General features: G+C 41.0%; 2 protein-coding genes across 11 annotated transcripts in view; both read left to right on the top strand.

Annotated features, from left to right (window-relative positions):
* Positions 1-11,291, top strand: part of LOC114555683 (rho guanine nucleotide exchange factor 28) — a 39,687-nt gene extending 28,396 nt beyond the window's left edge. For 7 of the 9 annotated variants that reach the window (XM_028578257.1, XM_028578261.1, XM_028578259.1 and 4 more), the window contains 20 exons: positions 1,220-1,277; positions 1,824-1,950; positions 2,220-2,350; positions 2,464-2,604; positions 2,758-3,008; positions 3,191-3,316; positions 3,446-3,563; positions 4,154-4,408; positions 4,508-4,584; positions 4,695-4,873; positions 5,045-5,145; positions 5,271-5,462; positions 6,427-6,558; positions 6,678-6,811; positions 6,901-6,948; positions 7,068-7,172; positions 7,294-7,458; positions 8,425-8,676; positions 8,998-9,376; positions 10,258-11,291. In XM_028578257.1, coding sequence (XP_028434058.1) covers positions 1,220-1,277; positions 1,824-1,950; positions 2,220-2,350; positions 2,464-2,604; positions 2,758-3,008; positions 3,191-3,316; positions 3,446-3,563; positions 4,154-4,408; positions 4,508-4,584; positions 4,695-4,873; positions 5,045-5,145; positions 5,271-5,462; positions 6,427-6,558; positions 6,678-6,811; positions 6,901-6,948; positions 7,068-7,172; positions 7,294-7,458; positions 8,425-8,676; positions 8,998-9,376; positions 10,258-10,448 — 3,162 coding nt within the window. In that variant the 3' untranslated portion in view covers positions 10,449-11,291. The remainder of the gene's footprint in view (positions 1-1,219; positions 1,278-1,823; positions 1,951-2,219; positions 2,351-2,463; positions 2,605-2,757; positions 3,009-3,190; positions 3,317-3,445; positions 3,564-4,153; positions 4,409-4,507; positions 4,585-4,694; positions 4,874-5,044; positions 5,146-5,270; positions 5,463-6,426; positions 6,559-6,677; positions 6,812-6,900; positions 6,949-7,067; positions 7,173-7,293; positions 7,459-8,424; positions 8,677-8,997; positions 9,377-10,257) is intronic. The other 2 variants (XM_028578258.1, XM_028578260.1) reach the window with 2 other exon arrangements.
* Positions 11,292-11,468: 177 nt separating this feature from the next.
* Positions 11,469-20,239, top strand: osmr (oncostatin M receptor). 2 transcript variants are annotated; one of them, XM_028578913.1, is made up of 17 exons: positions 11,469-11,624; positions 11,706-11,851; positions 12,016-12,169; positions 12,627-12,899; positions 13,006-13,135; positions 13,603-13,751; positions 13,917-14,050; positions 14,156-14,297; positions 14,718-14,803; positions 14,953-15,166; positions 15,346-15,531; positions 15,626-15,727; positions 16,234-16,401; positions 16,516-16,668; positions 16,846-16,927; positions 17,490-17,574; positions 18,026-20,239. In XM_028578913.1, exons 1-17 carry the CDS (start codon positions 11,537-11,539, stop codon positions 18,389-18,391), a joined length of 2,658 nt encoding a protein of 885 aa, XP_028434714.1. In that variant the 5' UTR covers positions 11,469-11,536; the 3' UTR covers positions 18,392-20,239. The 2 variants fall into 2 exon arrangements, with proteins under 2 accessions (XP_028434714.1, XP_028434715.1); XM_028578914.1 differs by having other exon boundaries at positions 16,234-16,377.

Below are 20,239 nucleotides of genomic sequence, written 5' to 3' on the forward strand. Positions count from 1 at the left end.
CCAACAATTTATTTCAAAATTGTCATAATTATTTCAAATAATATTTTAAAGGAAAAAATCCCTCCCTCAGAAAACAACCTAGATACAAACAATATGGTGTCATATTAAAATATTTGCTAGAATGTCAAGAGTTGAGCTTTTTTTTTTTTTCTTTCAAATGTTGCATGATTTCATGAGTCAAACAATCTCCCTGGGAGAAACTCTTTTTCCGCCATTAAAGGGGCACTCCAGCAATTATACACATATAGGTCAGAGTGAGCACTACTCAGCCTAGAGACATTTGTAACAAAAATATGCTATAGATGGCATTATGGGAAATGTGGGGGTCTAGCATTATTGTGTTGAGTGCATTTCCTTCCTCATAAAACATTTGCTAAGCTTGCAGTCTTCTTTTTCACTGCCTTTGCCTTTTATTGGCGCATTTGTAAGTTTCTTGGCACGATACCAACAGAATAGCATCAAACCACCACCTGCACACTCTTGCTCAATTGCACAGGCGTCTCTGTGTGTGTGCATGATGCAAACAAACGGGGACACACTTGTAGAAACATTGCTCCATAGTGCTACCAGAGGTAAAAAAAAATAAAACAGGTTGCCTTTAAGTACACAATTAACACTTTCTAAACAAAAAAATCTGTCACTCTCATGCCGTTACTATGCTACAGCTATTACTTTTGTTAATCAAACTGTCCAATCAATGTTCTGAATCCAATGGGTTTACATATGATCTCAAAATCCATCTTGGGAAATGATTGAAATTTGTAATTGTCAACCGACTATTTCCATTGGTCTGAAACGCGTGCTGTGTGGCAGCAAAATCCCCAGTTCAAATCCAACTTTTGTTGCAGGTCTTTCCCTCTGTCTCTCCCTGTGTTTCCTGTCACACTCGGCTGTGCTGTCTCATAAAAGCAAAATGCCAAAAAAATAAATAAATCAGTTACTGAAGTAGAGGCAGGCTAAGAGGAAGCAGGTACAACAGGAGGAATAAATTCCAACGCTCGGTGACGAAGGAACTCCTGGAATGTGTTGAACATCACAAACTGATGATGTTTAACTAGAGTATCTGGGGGGGTTCTCTTTAAAATTCTTGTTTAGGCATAAATTGACTCCGGTATTGACTTAATTTGTTACAACCACAATGAGTTAATATTTAAAACACAAACACTATGATTTACAGCTGAAGATGAAGCTTGAAGTTGATATGATTTTGTTTCCTCAGAAGCCGCCGGAGAGGAATGCATTGCTGACTAAAAGCAAGACCTTGTCTCTCCCACAGAGTGAGTCAGAAATTACAGCGTGTCCCCCCCTCCTGTGGTGTCCTCCCTTGGTCTTTGATTAAGTTTGTACCTGTCCTCCCTTGTTTCTCCTGTAGTAGCCCCCACTCTTCCCTCTTCCCTGTTGTTCTTTCCCTGGTAAAAAAAAAAAAAAAAGAAGTTAAATTTTAATCCATCTCAGTGGGGGGTCTGGTTTGTGTTTATGTGTGTTTGTGCATGCATACAGAGGTTGAGTGTTGCATAGACAGGATCATTTTTATTTCTTAATTACTTCACTTAGACGTTTGACAAAGGTGTCAAGGGCAAACACAATCAGCCTTGATTACTACCACATATTGTCACAATTGTATGCTGCATGCCCAGTTTACCAATGAATGATATCAACTGCAGACCTACTCACAGCTTTATTAGTTGGTTACTGTTACATTCAATGACTACCTAGATATAAACAAACCATGATGACAATTGAAGTATTTATTTGTGGAATGGGAAAGCCTCCACGGTGTGAGTGATTCCTCTTCCTGCTCCCTGTCCTGGTCTCTCTTCCAGACTCTGTGAAAGACAACTCTCCAGCCTCCATTTTCTCCTCTTCGTCTACACTTCCCACGACGACCAGAGAGAAGAGAGAAACAGTCGCCCCTCTCTCCAAAAGCCTCTCCATCTCGATAGACAGCAGGTAGCATGGCAGAGCTACCATACAGTGTATACAGTATCAACCAATACATCCATTCCATCCATCAATCTTTAGGTGGTAGTGGCCCAGCAAAATTTACTTAATTAATCTGGATTTCAGCAAGCTTTTGTATATGAATTCCGACTAAAACGTTGAGTACTCAAAAAACTTGAATATTGGCACAAAATATCAGCCAAATGCGACTTTGGTCTGCAAATACTGGATTATTTTTTGTACCGTGTTCAGATCAAACTTATTTTGTTTCTGTACAGACGGCTGAGTGATGCAGCAGGGGTCGACAGCGAGTGCAGTGTGACAGCTTGCACTAACAGCTCATTGTCTGATGAGGGAACAGTGGTCCCAGCGACTCCCCCTTCAGCCGAGCCGCCAATCACCACACATGGTGAGAAAGACAAGCTTGCGTCATAATTTGTCACACCTACACACACATAACTCTGAGAATTACTGCAGAGTAAATTGGGATTTAGAAGAAAGACATTATTTCTGACTCTACAGATGCTGTTGATGCTCCTCTAATGAGCGACCTGTCAGCTGACCTGCTGGGACTTGAGGTGGAGTCATGGAGTCTGGCTGTCAGTCCGGAGTTCTGCAGGCAACACGACAGGCGCACCATTAAACGACAAGATGTTATTTATGGTGGGACAGTTGTTCATAATACAGTCATTTATACACGTGTTTTGAAGGAAATTGTTGAAATGAGTTACTGAAGCAGATGTTCCACTGGGATTTAGCCAAACATTAGTTTGCCTTATAGTAATACCATTATCCACTCTCAATGCCCTCATATAGAGCTGATGCAGACAGAGCTTCACCACATCCAAACCCTGACGGTCATGTCGGAGGTGTTCAGGAGAGGCATGCTGGAGGAGCTGCAGCTCGACGGTGACTGTGTGGCCCGGATATTCCCCTGCTTGGACCCCCTGCTGCTGTTTCACAGAAACCTCTTTGGAGCACTGCAGGAACGCCGACAGGCTTCGACCCAACCGGAGAACCCCCGGAATTACCTCATCCATCAGATTGGAGATATTCTTCTTCAGCAGGTAAGTGGAGATCCATGCACATAAACGCACTCATATACATGTCTCTATGGACTTAATTCTAAATGGCACCAAGTTGATTTCCTGTTTCAGTGTATGTGAGTACCATCAACTGACAGGAAGTTAACAAGGGGCCAGGCTGTTGCATAGCAATGGAATTTCTCTTCTTAATGACTCTTCATCAGTTCTCAGATGAACATGCCGAGAAGATGAAGCAGGTGTACGGAGAGTTCTGCAGCCATCACACTGAGGCCGTCAATGTCTTCAAAGAGCTGCAGCAACAAAACAAAAAACTGCAAAACTTTGTCAAAGTAAGCTCCTGCTTTCCGTCCTCTTGTGCTTTTTAATAATGGGTTTACAATAAGTTTTTAATTTGAGCAGGTTAATTTATTGATTAATTGAGCAGGTACTCATTTTGGTGTTAACCTCTCTGCTCACAGCAACAGAGCAACAACACTCTGGTCAGACGGAGAGAGGTGCCTGAATTTATCCTGCTGGTTACTCAGCGCATCACCAAGTACCCAGTGCTGCTAGAGAGGATATTACATTACACTCAGGGTACGTCAGCTCTACTGTTTCCTAAACAAAACTGTAAACATATGCAGCTCGTGTTTGTGTTGTTATAGGAACATGTTAGTAAAAATTGTTTCTAATCTAAATTTAGATCAAAATATTTGCTGCAACAACAATGCATATTTTAGGCCAGACATGAAAAGTACTACTTTGCAACTAGATGCTATATTAACTACAAGTGAAGAAGTTATTCCATGTGTCCACCATCAGAGATCATACTAACTAAAATATTTTGTGCAAAGTGACAGGATATTATACCTTTTTGCATTCTTTTTTTCCAGTGCTGGATGATGTTGCTGGTTTTAAATAGCCTGCTTGATAATATTTGCTTTTCATGATTAGCAGTTAATGGATTAAGAAAGACAATTTGTTTTTGAACTGATAGTAAGCAGAGAGCTGATATCATCGTCTCTTTGTGTACCTGTGCTTTGTGTGGAATATATAAAGAGCCTAAATGTCTGAACTTTTCATTTTAACCTTGAATGCGTTCTTATTGAAAAACAGTTTTGTACAGGCTAAAACATGATTTTAATGTGACCTCTCTGTTACATCTCCCCCCACACACACACACACAGAGGGAAGTCAGGAACACTCTGACCTGTCAAGTGCTGTGGCTCAGATCCGTGAAGTCATTGCTGCTGTGGACCTGACTGTGAATAAGTATGAGAGGTGTCAGGAGATGCAGGAAGTGCTGGCCCGGCTGGAGAACAAGAGCTTTGCTAAGCTAAAAAACGACAAGGTGTTTCGTAAACAGGATCTGCATAGCAAACACAGGGAGCTGCATTATAAAGGGCTTGTCTACTGGAAGACTGCCACAGGACGTCTGAAAGGTGTGCATTAGGTCATCTGTGCCTCAAGATCTTTTGCGTTTATAAGACAACCAATCTACATTTATATACATATATATATTTCTACTCTTCTGTTTTCAGATACTTTGGCTCTCCTGCTTACAGACGTTCTGGTTTTCCTACAAGAGAAAGATCAGCGCTTTGTATTTGCTGCTGTGGTAAGCTTTGGCCTAAAGAGCACTTTGAATTCAAACACATCTTGTCCAGCTGTCTATCCATTTCTCTCCATCCTTTAACCCATCTTCATGGGTTTTATCTGCTTATTCAGGACCAGAAGCCTCCTGTAATCCCTCTGCAGAAGCTCATTGTTAGAGAGGTAGCCAATGAGGAAAGAGGGATGTTCCTTATCTCCGCCTCCTCATTGGGACCAGAAATGTATGAAGTTCACACCACCACTAGAGACGAGAGGAATGCGTGGATGAGACACATACGTCAAGCTGTAGAGAGGTGTGTGTGCGCGTATGAGTGTCAATTCCATTCTACAGTTTTTTTTTCTGTGCAGGTATGCAAATGTCAGGGCTTCTACTTAGAATGTGTCTGTGTGTGTGTCTGTGTGTGTGTCTGGTTAATTTGTGTGTGTCTGTTACTGATTACCCAACCTACTGGTCTACCTGGCAGTTGTCCTGAGGAAGAGGAGGAGGAGGAGCAGCGAAACGCTGAGACAGAGGAGGCCAGGAGAGTGGCAGAAGTGAGAGTTCAGAAGATCACCAAGTTCCAAGGTGAAAACATTTGTGGGCCCACATTCCAATTCTATCTGTTACCTGTCCTTCTTTGTGAAACATTGCATCATTCTCTGAAAGAACCATAAACAACAAGTCCTAATCTTAGTGTTTGTTTTGTATAGAGACACTGTTGGGTCAGGACCAGCAAATCTGCAACAGCCTTGAGGAGAAGTTACAGCTTTATGCAGAGCTTATGGAGTTAACTCTCCGTTCACCAGAACCTGTACCACATCGCCATCTGCTGGTACAAGCAGACACCGACAGTGAGACACCACGGCAGGTCTCATCACTGCTCACAGCTGCAGTCAGAGAAGGTAAAGAAAAGCTGCCATGCGGCTACTGAATGGTGAGGGCTGCATCATGCTGCAGTCATGCTGCATTTAGCTCCAGAACATATTTGACAAGCCTAATAATTGCTAATGATTATGACTAGTGACTAACGTCATAAAATGAATGCAGCATTCTGCACAAAAAGATTTATTTTGGGTGGGGGTAATTCTATTTTGGTGGGCAGCTTAAATAAAATCCATATGTGGGATAAACACTTTGTCAAACACTTTTACCATTTTATACACAGGGGCTGACCTCTTGCTGAAAGGGGGGCTCTAAAAAGCCTATTTTTACACTTATGCATGCATTTTTATTCATTTTAAACTAATTAGTAATGTTAATTTCTGAAAGCCCCTGGTACATAGCCATGGTACACCAACACTGGTATTTTTACTTGTTTTGGCTGATTTTAACATAGATGTTGACATGTCATGGCAGATAAAGGACCACTATAATTAGGAAAGCTAATGGTGGATGCAATCCATTGAGTTTTGCCATTTTCAGGTCCCTGTTCATCTGAAAGAATACTAACCATGTATGGCTTCCCGGGACACTTAAATAATGCCATCATAACTTTAGTTAATTCTATTAGTCCTTTCCTGCTATAACAAAGTCAAAATGTCTGCTATAAAAACTTGCACCTTCATAATTTTTATCTCTTTATTGACTTTGGTCAACAGTACTGTATTGGAACAAATAGATATTAAACATTTGTTTTATTTAGAATTGTGTATTAGATTTACAAACTTAATAGAATTACTCTGCAAATATCAATATGAATAAGACAGTCACATACAATATCGTAACAACATTAAAGTGCAACTAAATAATTAAACAAATGATTAAAAGTATACTTTATCACTGTATTGTATACTGTAGGTTTATGTTATTGTCATTGTTGGTTGGCATTTGGATAACAGAATAATCATGAGTTTTGCTACTGTGCAGCGGAGAACCTGATCACCATTCTGCAGGCTCGTGATGGCCTTACCGTAAAAGGTCCGAGCTCTCCGGTCCAAGGACCAGAGTGCTGCAGCTACAACAGCCACGGCAGCAGCATTCAGGAGTCTCCCTCTGAGCGTGAGTCACAGATATACACCGGAATTCTGAATGCCATTTTGTGATGATTGTCCTTAAGATGACACACTACTTGACCTTTTAATGATATGAGTGAACCACTTCTTTTCTTGTTGCTACAGCGGATTATCTGAGCACGCTCAGTATGAGCTCCACCTCTCTTGGGTCAGACAGCGAGCTGACGGGGCTAGACAGCGTGTTGTGGAGCTCTGCTGTCGAGCTGAGACGAGGAGACACCAAAGGGACACTGTTAAAGGTCCAACCACCATAGTTTCCCATGAGTCATGTTTTTTAATAAAATACATATGCATTATTGTTCCCCTTTAATAACACTGTTTTCTGTAGGTGGCAGAGAGCGTTCAGAGTCTGACTCAGCTTCTCTATAGTCTGCAGGTGAGAAAAGACACAAGTTTCAGTATCTGTTGCTGAATGCACGAGTGAAAGTTAGTCTTTGTGAAAGGACAGGATTAGTAACTGGAGTGTGATCAGGTGTCTCCTCCTTGTGTTGGCAGGCTGCTGTGACCCTCCAGGACAGCTGCTATGAAGTCCAGAAACTCCTTCTTCAGGAGGGAGAAAGACCCCCGCTCCGAACCCTCACTTCCCTCCAAAACAGTCTGGTATGAGTTACATGATATTCATGTTAAAATAAATATTTTTTAGGGAAGTTAGACTAGAATTCTGTTGTTTCTTTTTGAAATAATGTAAGAAAATATTAAACCAGTTTCCGTCTTTATCCAGGAGCAGGAGAAGCAGAGGAGCATCGATAAGAAGAAAGAGGAAGTAGAAAAAAAGGGTTTAGAGAGGAAGAAAGATAAGGTGGATGAGATGAAGAAACTCCACGTGAAGGTGAGACAGGAGCAGCAACGCTGGGACAAAGAGTGTCTGGCCAGAGAGAAACAACAAGTAAGCCTCATGCTGATGTTCTGAGTTGAATGGACTCTCATGTGTCTCACTTCTTTGGCTCTCCTGTCTCTTTCTGTTGTTCTCATCTGACGCAGTTTGGCTTTACACAAAAGAAAATGTTAGGTTAGCATTGAGCACGTTGAGGCCTCACCCATATCTTTCATCTTTGCCAGTTTCTAATCATATCACATCTCATTACCATTTTATGAAATTAATAGAAACAGTCAGATTATAATTTAATTCCGTCGACATGAAAAGTGAAGGCTGTCACATATAACAAACCCTATGACCTGTAAATTCACCTCTCCCTGATCAGATATTTTTATAATATATATATATATATATATATATATATATATATATATATATATATATATATATATGATCAGTACATGATGTGCAGTACTGTTCAGATTTTATTTTGTTGTGAAATGTAACTTTTTTTAACCCCAGCTGGGACTTTCTGCCTGTACATTAGGTTTACTGGCTAATTAGTTCCTAAACATTTGCAGCACATATACTTGACTTACATTAAACGCAACGCATGCAAGGTATAATCTGACATAGTGGAAGATGCCAACCACGGAAATATTGCCACCCCACGACAATCCTAATACATGTGTACAAATGTACCAGTTGACCAACACCAAAATGTGATGTTTTTTTTCTATCAACTATCGACTTTTGCTTGTGTTTAGCTAAGTGCAGGTTCAACAAAAATACACAAACAAATAATAAAATTAACCCAAAAATAAAGAAATATGATCACTAAAAGCTGTAAAAATGCTAAAGGTTAGATTGATACTTACCCTAACCCTGCACACCCCTACCCTAACTAACCCTGCATATCTAACACCCAATTTGCACATGAATCTGCAGTAATTGTAGCAACTCTATTGTATCCACAGAAAAAGAGATAAACGGTGCCTCAACTTTCCGATGTGAATGTGCCCTGTGTGTCTCCAGTGTGAACAGGACAGTGTGCTGGCGCAGCGGGAGCAGCAGTGCCTCCTAGAGGCCGAGCGTCTGCGCTGCGAGCGTGAGGAGCTGAACGCTCAGCTGCTGGAGTATCAGCAAAATCTGGACCGACTGAGGGAGGGCCAGAGGAGTGTTGAGAGGGAGAAGGAGAAGATCGAAGCCCAGCAGCGGCTACTGCAGACCTGGAGACACAACCGCCAGAGCAGCCTGCCCGTTACGATACAAATGGATGGATACAAGGTAAGAAAGGGAAGAGGAGAGGCAGGAAGGTGAAGGTACAGTAATGAAGAGAAAGATGAGGAACGTGTGGAGTGGAGATGATGATGTTTGTGTGGATCTGATCAATCAAAAAGCAAAGAAATGGGCACCTGGGTAGCTCCGCTGTTAGAGCATGCGCCCATATACAGAGACTCAGTCCTCAGCGCAGCGGCCGCGGGTTCGGTTCCGACCTGCGGCCCTTTGCTGTATGTCATTCCCCTGTTTCTCTAGATATAAAACACTGCACACTGCTAAGCAACCCATGTCACCTCTGCTTGTTCTGGGGTTGTTTCAATTTCCCAGGTGTCCAGCCACAGCCGCTCAGGCAGCCTGGATGCTAACTGTTCAGTGTACAAGAACGAGGTGGCTTTACTTTCCTCCCTCCAGCAGAACCACATCCACCAGCCTGCCAACAACAACCAGCACCAGTGTCTGCTCTCTGCTCCGATTAACAACCATGACAGCCCTCTCAACAGCTCCAGCTACACCGCTAATATCGGCCTTAGTGCCAGCCTCTACAACAGCCTCAACACCCTGCTGAGCCAGGCACACAGCAAACAGCCTCCGGATGGTCTGACATACCCAAACTACAGCAACAACCACGGCTGCCCCCGGCCTCTGAATGACACCATCCACCCCTTCAGCAGCAGGGTCACTGCACAGCCACAAAAGACCAACAACAGTAGGTGTACTTATATTCCTTCCAATGTATAGTAATGGACAGCAAACAACATGCAGCCATTTGTCAACCCCTCATATAGTATGCTGTACTGTATGTCCATCATTTTGCTGTAGGTTAGTCTCGCATTGCCAGACCTATCTCCACAGTACTGCGGAGGAAGGTCTGGCTAGTCCAAACAACTTTCCTGGGTAGTAGAATAAACGGTCAGGGGTTGTTAGCATTTCTTTAAACCAATCACAATCGTCTTGGGCGGCGCTAAGCTCCAGATGCGGCGACGGTGACTCTGTAAAAATGTTCTCGGAAAGGAAATCGATTTGGTGGAACATTTGCACCCTGCAAAATAAAGCGCCTTATACAATATTAAATTAAGTTAACTGTTCACACAATACAGTACCGCGAGCAATTTTAAATTAGCTGAACACATGGTTAAACGTAATTTGTTTTTACCTGTGTATCGCCGTGTGTATTTTGTCCATAGCAAATCCTCACCAATCGGTCCTAAAACATCCCAGTTGGATAGTTAAATGCCGGAAACATTCTTTGTAAATCTTTACAATCATTCCACGAACGAACCAAGCAGGCCTGCCTTGTTGCACGAATCACGATCCAAATTAAAAAATATATTAATATAAAAAACATTATTTTCAGCCTGTAACGTTGCTCTGAGTTTCCGGTTAATGTTGCTTGATGCGACCGGAGATTAAAGTTTCTTAAAAAGAAAAGCGAAAATTGAAGGGACATCCAGCGGAATTTCCAGCGACCCGAAACTGTCCCGTAAATGAACCGTCATCAATGTAGACTAGCTGTAGGTAAAAAAACGTATCTCCCTCCAAAACATGAAATTCTTCTTAAGCGTTTCTGTTGTTCTTCTGTTCTTCTAGCAGACTTCAGCCCACCGTTGGACAGGCGATCCCTAGGTCCCTGGAGGTCAGAGGTCACAGGTCACAGACTTTATGAGGATGTCTACTCCTCGTCTCTCTCTCTTACACCCCTCCTTCCCCCGCAGGCCTACCTCTCTCTTGAAGGACAGAACGGGGAGGAGGGAAGCGAGGAGAACATTGTTTATCTCTGAGAACCTTTACAGAGAAACGAGCAATGCAAGCTGCCCGACATATAACTGGACCCAAAATAATATATCTGTTTCTTATATGTGTTTGTGTATATGTGTGTGTTTGTTTTCATTTTGAAAAACTTGATTAATCAAATAAGAGAACCGTTGCAGGGAGGAAATATACACAGATATATGTGCCTTTATCCGTGTGTGTGGTGGCCATTAATAATTCTCTTCCTGCATCATAAAGCCATTGTGCCTTTTTGCAAACAAATTCTTTGTAAATCAGCTTCGATACTGGTAGCCCAAGTTTTTACTTCTACCATGGTTGCACTTGGTTGATGGCAGAGGTACATTTGTACCCCAAACACTGGAACCTAAAGTACCAGGATATCAGGACAAAGTATTGATGTTATTTTCCCCTAAGCACTTAAAAGAAAATGGAAATATTTGAGAAGCCAATTGAGCCCTTCCCCAAACTATGTATGGATTTCTCCATGTGATCCTTTAATAATATTTATAGGGGATCTTGATCTAAAAGACAATAAAGGTATACTGACATTATTGTATAAATATTAAATATATGTATAGTTTTATGGAAAGGCTACCTATGCACACTATGTTGAAAGAGGAACTTATATTCCAATTGTTATTTTTCTCACTCAAGTGCCAAATATATTGCTATCTGATACTGTAAGTGATTTCTGTAAAGAATGGCTGTATGTTTTCTCCTTTTCTGATAATTTATTGTGTGTAAATTGCTTCATTTACTGTCCACATTAATAATATTTTTGTTTGATATGTTTTCTCTTGTAATCTCTGTAATCAGAATTTTGTTGTGCCATATCAATACTGTGCTGACTATAAAACTATTGGCAAAAATCTGTGTGTTTAGTGTATTTAGATTTTTTCTTGCATAAAACACAACAAAGCAACATCAGTTTGACATTTACACACCTCCCATGGCTTCCGATGTTACATCATGACTTTTACACCATGAGTAGGCAGGGTGCATTTAACCACTGACTCATGGGACTTGCAGTTAGTGCATGCAGTGAATGGCCAGCATGTCACTCTGATTTAGCTCTGATCATTTCTGTATTAACAGGATGATACGTTTCAGAATATCCTTGATTAACCTGGTTAGGTTCTATCTAATATTTTCTGAGGATTACAGTGGATGCTGCGTGGACACTGGTGAGTTTGGTTTATTAAAATGCTCTCATCTATATTAAAACTCCTCAAATATGTCCTGTAACTACATATATTGTGTGCCAGTTTGGCCGCCAAGCCCGAGCATCATTTATCTGCAGGCTATCAGTGACGAGCAAAGCCTTGTGGTGAGCTGGCTGGTTAACCACAGCAGGGGCGACATTTATGAGGTCCAGGTCAGCCGCACTGAAAACTACAACGTCATTTACAATGTGAGTACTGAAGGATTTGTTGTCTGGGTTTTGTGTTGTTTAGGCTCTATAGTTGCATTCTGGTATTATCCTACATTTAAGAGCATTTACTGTTGGGATATTATGCATAATCACAAGTTACTGTGCAATTAATGTACAATGTTTCCCTGTTTTTGTTATTCTAGAGAAATCTGAGTTTAATCTCCGTGGATTCAGATGAATACACATGGACATGGACCTCTGATCTGCCTCTGGAGTGCGTCGATCACTCAGTCAGAATACGACATTTCTATAATCAGTCTGTCCCGAGTCCCTGGAGCAACTGGATAACCAACCATGGTGAGATGATGCTATGGTTTTTAATTGTACATGAGTAAAAAAACTACAAAAGAATACATAAAATGGTCAGTTTCTTGTGTGCACAGTTCCACTGAAAAAATCATGGTCATATAATCAAATAAGCAATAGTTTGTGTTCTCTTTCATTTCCCCAATCTTTATATATCCGTGTTTCTCAACTGTTGCAGTTATTGCCAATGTCTGTTGCAATGCACTACTCAAAGCCTCTTCACAATAAACTTGGATTGGTTACTTTTTTGTTGTTTATTTTTTGTGGAGGTGATACAATAGTGTAATTTTCTGCTTTTGCTTTAATGATACATAAGGTTTTTCACTTGTCTAAAGTTTTGCACTGGGGGGTGATGAGAGTTCATATCAGGGATTATAGACACAGCACCCCTGCTTGTACACACTGCTGTGCCAGATGCTGTGCTATAACTCTGCTCTGTGACCTGTAGGAGCCCAGATGAAGGTTGAGACCAAGATCTTCCCCTGCGAGCGGATAATGAGAGAGCACACCAGTGCCATGTTCTGCTGTGTTTACCCAAGAGGAGTCGATATTACTAGCATGATCTTGAACAGCAAAAAATACCCTCTTATCAGCATTGGAGCTGGAGTCAAGGCTATCGCTGTAGATAACCTGACCATCCCAACAGGGTTGATTAAACGTCTTTCACTCTCTTGCAATAATGCAACAGGCGGGATCGGTTATGCCTGGAACTACATCAGTTGTAAGTTTGTATTTCTATTATTTTTATTTACATTCTTGACATTTCTTCAATATTATTTTTCCAAAGAACTTTTACATATATATGTATGTGAGTGTGGGTGCTGTAGTTCCTCCCCAGAAGCCCAGAAACCTCAGCTGTGCGACCTCAGACATGACAACTGTCATTTGCACCTGGGAATCGGGCAGAAAACGAGACCCGTATGATCGCAACAAGCAAACACACACTATCCACTTAGAGTAAGTGCACACAATACCAAAACATTCTTCCACCTCCCTCTTTGATACGTGTACGAACTCAAATGTTTGCCACATTTCTATGTTGCTCTGCTATGAAGTTAAATAGGAATATAAGTCATAATTAGACTGTTGCTTGTTCTGTAAACAGATGAAAAGGCAACACTATATATAGGACAGAACTTCTCAGCATCATGGTGGGACACATTGTGCAGACAGGCCCAAAGGGGATTTCTTTGATACATTATATTGATATATTTAATAAAGGTAAACAATGAGAGTTCAAATATAAAATGTATGTTTAATATATTTGGAGCTTCCCTTAAAACAAGACAACAAACATATACCATACTCTGCTTGACAACACTCCAGAAAGGGTTGTTTGTTCTTTAACCATTCCCAAAACAAACAGTTCTGTTGGATGTCTCATAAGTCTTTTCCCATTCCCTTCTTTGCTGTTGAAAACACAGGAACTCCGACCAGGCTCCCATCAACTGCGAGCAGTCATCTTGTACTTTCCCGGCCGTCCCGCAGTTGGAAGAATACAACATCAGTTTGGTGGTGAAGGACCAGCTGGGAGAGGAGACAGAGAGTTATAGCTTCAACATCTCTGACAGAGGTCAGAAGTGACTCAAACATATAAACTGAATATGGAATATACAGTATATGCCCTCAACAATGTAGTGAAATTAGTGCTGGTTTAGTAATCGTGTTGTTTCAATGTTCATTGCACAACCACATTGAGATGAACTTTGAATTGTATGAGTGTGTGTGTTTCCGTTAGTCTTTCCTGTTGTGGAGGTGAACAGAGTGAACCCTGGGTCAACACACACCACTGTTTCCTGGATCGTCCCAGGGAACTTGACCCAACTGAACCTCCTCTGTCAGGTCACTACAGACTCAGACAGCACCACTGAGGTGAGTTTAATTAGTTTAACTAAAATATTCACACTGCAGAATTGAAAGTTGAAAATTTCTTTTTTTTTTTTTTTTTTTTACCTTCCGTCTGTGTATTTGTAACAGCTGAGTTGCAATAATGCGAGTGGTCTCTGCCAAGTCAAACTGGAACATCTGCTTCCCAACACGTGCTACTCTACCAGAGTACGCTGCTGTGCCAATGGCAGGCTCTGGGGAGATTGGACACAGCCCATATCCTTCATTACCTGTGAGGGTGTATTACAAAAAAAAAAGGGTGTATTACCTGGAAAATGTGGTGTATAAAAGGGTGTGGTCAAGTCCGAGTTCAATTAAGTAAGAGTCAAGACCATGCTCAGACCAAGTTGAAATAAAAAAAAAAAAAAAAAAAAAGCTATTTCAGGCTGGGATTAAAGCAGGAAATAAATTAACCTGAACATTTATGAACCCTGACATCCTGGTTGCATGATATCCAACTTTGACCACACAACCACAAGGAAAGTTAATTTTCCTCAGCCAATTCCTTTTCTTTCTTTATATACACTTTGTTTTAATCAGACAATAAACAGTTGAGCTAAGGGCAGGTTATTAACTACTGGTACTACTATAGTCTTAGTACATACAAGTAGTGTACTAGTATGTGATCATCAAGTTCATGTGATCTCCTCAGATCCGTTGGTGACCTTGGATGTATGGAGGAGAATAAAGCAGCTGTCCGACACGATGACTCGTCAAGTTACTCTATTTTGGACTCCAGTAAGACTCTATGCTTGTCTATTTTTCTCCAAATGTTTTTTTTTTTTTGGCACAAATACTGGCGTAATAGCACACAAACTCTGGTTTAGGGCATATATGTCACGACAGCATGAACTTTTCCCAACTTCCATGACCACCTTTGTTCCCAGCATGTTCCTGGGTCAGCAGTCACAGTGAACATCCAAGGCTACATAGTTCAGTGGTTGCAGGAAGGCCAAAACTGGACTGAGTGGAAGGACAGTGGACAAACCCAGGCAGAGGTCTCCATCGATCCGGGACAGTATGACTTCAGTGTCCAAGCTGTTGTCCACACCGGCTCCACCATCCCTGCTCACATCACCATCCCACAGGGGGACGATGGAGGTGAGCAACGCATGTGGAATCAGCTGAGATTCTCTTAGTTCAGTGTTGGTGGAGGTTTTCAGTCTGAGTCTGCAAGTGTCCCCGTGTAGATTTTTAGTTTATATTGCTTTTTTGAATTTACCCTCACTAATACCCTTCGGGTTGCAACATCACAGTCTGAAATTTGTGTCTCTGTCCAGAAATCCTCCCAGTAAAGAAGCGGTTGAGCAGCAGCACAGCTACTGGTTTTAATCTGTCCTGGGTGGAGCAGGACTCTGCCACCTGTGGCTATACAGTGGAGTGGTGCATCATGGGAAACACAGTGCCTTGCACTCTGCAATGGCTGAAGGTGCCAGAGGGAAACAACACATTGTTCCTACCTGCTAGTAAGTTTCTGTTTCGTGGTTTTCCTTTAGTGTAAATGCACCCTTTAAGTTTTTCCTATGTTGTCATTTAATGTCATACACTTTTATTTTGCAGGAAATTTCAAAGCAGGTTGTAGGTATACATTTAAAATCTACGGATGCACAGAAAATGGACACCGACTACTTGAGGTACAGACTGGATACTCACAAGAGCTCAGTGAGTGGTATTATTTATTGAGCATTTGTACTGGAAATGTGTGTGGCTGTGTTCTGGTATTTGTGTGGATCTGACAACAGTATTTCTTCAAGAGGTCAATCAGGTGTTTTGCTGGTTCAGTAGAGGGGTTTCAGGTGTTGTTCCAGAGGATGGTAAGACATACTGCAGAAGAGATGAGGTCTGGAGCACATGGTTAAAAATGAAACATTAAATAAGGTGTAACAGCTAAAGTTTTGACACCGGAAACTTGATCAGAGACTCTGAGGACATTCTCCAGATTTCATCTTTACACAAGACACCATCTTACCAGATATGCAGAGCAGAGGAAGAAGGGACAAGAAGGCGTGAAAATAATAAAAAAAAAAAAAGACCACAAAGCGATCAAACTGAAGTTTTTGCAGCAGATTCTGACAGATAACGTCTCAGTAGCTTAATATGAGTTGTTGTAAAGTCTGTTGCTTTAATACTATACCTGTCTTCCTTCCTCAAAACCACCTTTTCCACAGAATCTGTACAGTCCCCGAGTTTGGTTGAACCTTTTCAGATTACTAGTTCATCTGTGACGCTGGAGTGGAGTTACGATGAAGACGATCCGGCTCATTCGGCATTTATCACTGGTTACCTGGTTACAGCACAGGCAGTAGGATCTGGTACGCTGCTAGGTCATGCTGCAAGTAGGTGCAGAGGAAAGCGTCCACTGTTAATAATTCTTGATGAAAATGTGCAAAATATGACTGTAAAACAACACACAAAAACAGAAACAAATGTGAAATCTTGTGTGAATCTAGATCTGTTTAACGTGTCGGTGGCAGACCCTCGGAGGAAGTCTGTGACCATAGAGGGTCTGCAGCAGAACCAAGAGTATGCTTTCTCTGTGAGCGCTCTCACTAAGGAGGGGCCTGGACAACCAACCAACATCACTATCAGGACCAGAACCAACTGTGAGCTCCGTAACATTTAGTGCAATCATAGAGATACAACAATTTAACAATATTTATTTATTTTACTTTTTTGTTTTTTTTCTCTTAGAATCTTTAAAAGTTATCAGATTCCAGTACACAGACTTGAATTTTACTGGTTGATTGTGTAAACTCCTCACCTTCTGTTTGCTCTGGTAGACTCTGCTCACCTGGCCAAGATACTGACTCCCATCTTGTTACTGCTGGGCTGCATCATTCTCCTGTGGCCTCAAAGAAAAATGTGAGTAACTTTATCTTTAAAGTGCTCATATTATGCTCATTTTCAGGTTCATAATTGTATTTAGAGGTTGTAACAAGATAGGCTTACATGGTTCAATTTTCAAAAAACACCATATTTTTGTTGTACTGCACATTGCTGCAGCTCCTCTTTTCACCCTGTGTGTTGAGCTCTCTGTTTTAGCTACAGAGTGAGGCATCTCACTTCTGTTCCATCTTTTTTGGGAGGACCTAGGTAAGAACTACTAGCCAGTCAGAAGCAGAGTATGAGGGCGTGCCACGCTAGCAGCTAGGCGAGCATTATAACGTGTTACAAAGTGACGAGCGTTAGTCACGGAAGTAAAGGCTGGACTACAACAGAGCTGTTTGGAACAGTTTGTGAACAGTGTTTTCTGTTGGAGATGGTAAGTGCCTTTTGGGTGGACTTTGGGCTTTTTCCCTTTGTAAACCTATAACAAAAAGCCAAAAAGCATAATATGAGCACTTTAAAACTTTACTTAAACATTCATTTCTGCAGAAGATGACCTCTCTCTTCCATCTTCTTTGTTGTTCTGTTTCTCTTCCAGACTGATGAGTGTGCTGAGGGATATCTTTACTTATCCTGCTGGTATGAACATCAATACTCCTGAGTTTGACAGCTTCCTGCAAGAGGTATGGACAAACCAAAATAGTCAAATCATAGAGAGGAAACAACTGCTATGTGCGAACCCTAAGATGTGTTTAATACGTAAATACGTTTTATTCTTTTTGGAGAGCATGTAAATAATAAACTATTTTAACAAACTGAATTTGATCAGGTCCTCCCTCCAGTGGTTTCAAAAAGGGATTTATTGTTTTGAGTTTATAATAGATTTAACACTTGTTCAAAGAGATTCAGGTGGCCCATATTACTTGCATTTTAATCAGTAATTGTCTTATTTCACTCACGTTAATCTTCACACAGAGAGATACTGTGTAAGCAAATTACATCATTTCTTGCTTAGTGTTTTGCAGAGATTAATTCAAATATGCACACACACCATTCCGTGCACATTAGGCCCACTGCTTTTATTATCTGAAATCATGCGTAGTTATGTGCCTTACATCATTATAATCCCCTCAGACGAGTGAGCAGCTGCAGTCTCAGAAGGTGGAGGAGTGCAGATGCTGCAACATTGAGATCCTGAATACCAGACCTCTTCTGGATGAAACAACGGCACTGAGAGATGCTGAACCCATGAACACGCTGCCCTCTCCTGGTTCCCAGCCCTCTCCTTCAGCCTTGTCACTCTCCTGTGTGCCACTCCAAACAGAATACTGTCCACAGTCAGTCACAGTGTCCTGCGACAGAACAACCCTTCAACAAACATGCATCTCAAACAAGACTTATATGCACACCATTGAGGAGGATTTGTCTGAGGCACAACAAGTCATGCTTCGGGAATCAAGTAGTGTTATATATGGTTATATCTTCAGTGAGACTTTATAAAGTCAAAGACTAGGCCCAAAACATCTATGTCCTATGTTTTCAACAGTTAAACTTCTGTAAATAGATGCTTTGTTTATTAGGCATAATGTCAATCTGCAGCTTTCTAATGTAAATACGTGAAGCTTTTGTATTTATGCCACACTTTAACATACTATATGCACATGTGATTGGAAAATGCAGCTTATCATAACATACTGTATGTAGTGCAGAAAAGCAGCAGGCGATCTGGAGAGTATTTTAGACTTACTACAAAACTTAACTTAAACTACTTATGGCTTCTACGGCAATACAGTCCAAAGTGAAAGTGTATACAATTTCACAAGAGAAAGTGAAGTGTGAAGCAACTACAGATGTTATCTTGATACAACTGATAGCACGAACATCTAAAAGACAGCTGAACATCTAAAAAGATTTGCATCTTTTTTGAACTTTTTGTTTTATATTACTTGTATGGCATTATCAAAATGTATAATTGACTATCAAACACTGTATTGAATGATCCGGTAGGAGGTAGTATACCATATTGATGTAATAGCTAAAAGAAGCTAGAAAGAAGAAAGGAAAAATAAGAGGAAAAGGGTTATTGGCCAGTATTTGTTTCTGCAGCTGCCCATCAGTGACTAGTGGGTAAGAAGTCTGTTTTTACTGTGACGAGAGTCTGACTCAAATATCAAAACTTACTGGACTCTTACACGTAAACTTTCTCTACTTGTTAAAACAGGCCACTCAGTAATTTCTGAAACCTCCTACTGATATTTTGCTCTACAGTTATGACTCCAATTTCCACCAAATATGCAGTTCATAGCCAGACATGTTATGTTATTTGGTACGGGTGAATCACACAGCATGTCTTTCCTCAGTCCATGCTTAAGGTACATTAGAAATACACCATGAAACAAAAAGGAAGAACAAGGGATTGCGTCTGATTTGAAGTTTAACCTAATTGTGACTCAGTCACAGATCTTAGCATTTATTAATTTTCACATTCCACTTAAAAGTCACAGGTTATTATAGAGTCAAAAGTCATACAGTAGTTACAACAGCCTGAGTGAAGTGGGAATTTCAAAGAAGACAACAGAGGACAAATAGAAAATAAAATCCATTTCGGATCTCCACAGTAAATGCTGTCCAAATACTCGGAGCAGAGGAGATTGGCTGTTTGTCCTGAACATCCTGGCAGCTTTAGGAATTTCCCCTAAAAATCTTTAAAAAGCGAGGACAGAAAATTGATGTAAATGGAACGAACTGATGCCATTATGTACTGTAAAATAAAATATATAAAAGAAATACAATGCCAGAAGAGAGGACATGCTTTAAATACAACTGTCAATTTGGTGCAGGTACAAAACATGCACACAAACATGTATTAAAAAAACCACTATCACAATCTATCTCTCAGACACGCAGCTTATTGGTGCTGCCTCAGTAGTGCAGAGTTCACAGAAAAAAAAGCAGCATGATCTGACCTGCAAAACAAGGAGCTTTGAGTCAACGGGAGCACAAGCAGCCAGTAGAGCTGAGGGAAACAGGTGACACATCAACTCAGTTTTTTTTGTGGTTTGATCTTTGGATCTATTAGGAGGATCTTGTTCAGTGGCATATTGTTACTCGGGTGCCTTTCTCTGACTGGGAGCAAAGTCTTTAGTGCACACAATTGAGATCCGAGATGACCTGCTGAACAGGCGCAAGATATTCTCAACCTGGAAGCCAGTCTTCACACACACGTCCTCTGTTTTACTCTCATCCTCACCTTGCTGTGCCTTCTGAAAGGGAAACGCAAATGAGTTTGTTCACATGGCAACTACAACAAAAACAGTAACACGATTAAAAATGAAGTGGAAAAGTGCA

The sequence above is a fragment of the Perca flavescens genome, chromosome 5 (genome assembly GCF_004354835.1).
Source record: "Perca flavescens isolate YP-PL-M2 chromosome 5, PFLA_1.0, whole genome shotgun sequence".
NCBI classification, from domain to species: Eukaryota; Metazoa; Chordata; class Actinopteri; order Perciformes; family Percidae; genus Perca; species Perca flavescens.

Excerpts from the sequence above, each read along its gene's own strand:
- osmr (XM_028578913.1), top strand. The coding sequence starts at position 11,537 with ATGATACGTTTCAGAATATCCTTGATTAACCTGGTTAGGTTCTATCTA. Across the intron at positions 15,167-15,345 it reads CCCACAGGGGGACGATGGAG|AAATCCTCCCAGTAAAGAAG; the intron begins GTGAGCAACGCA and ends GTCTCTGTCCAG. Across the intron at positions 16,669-16,845 it reads TATCAGGACCAGAACCAACT|ACTCTGCTCACCTGGCCAAG; the intron begins GTGAGCTCCGTA and ends TTGCTCTGGTAG.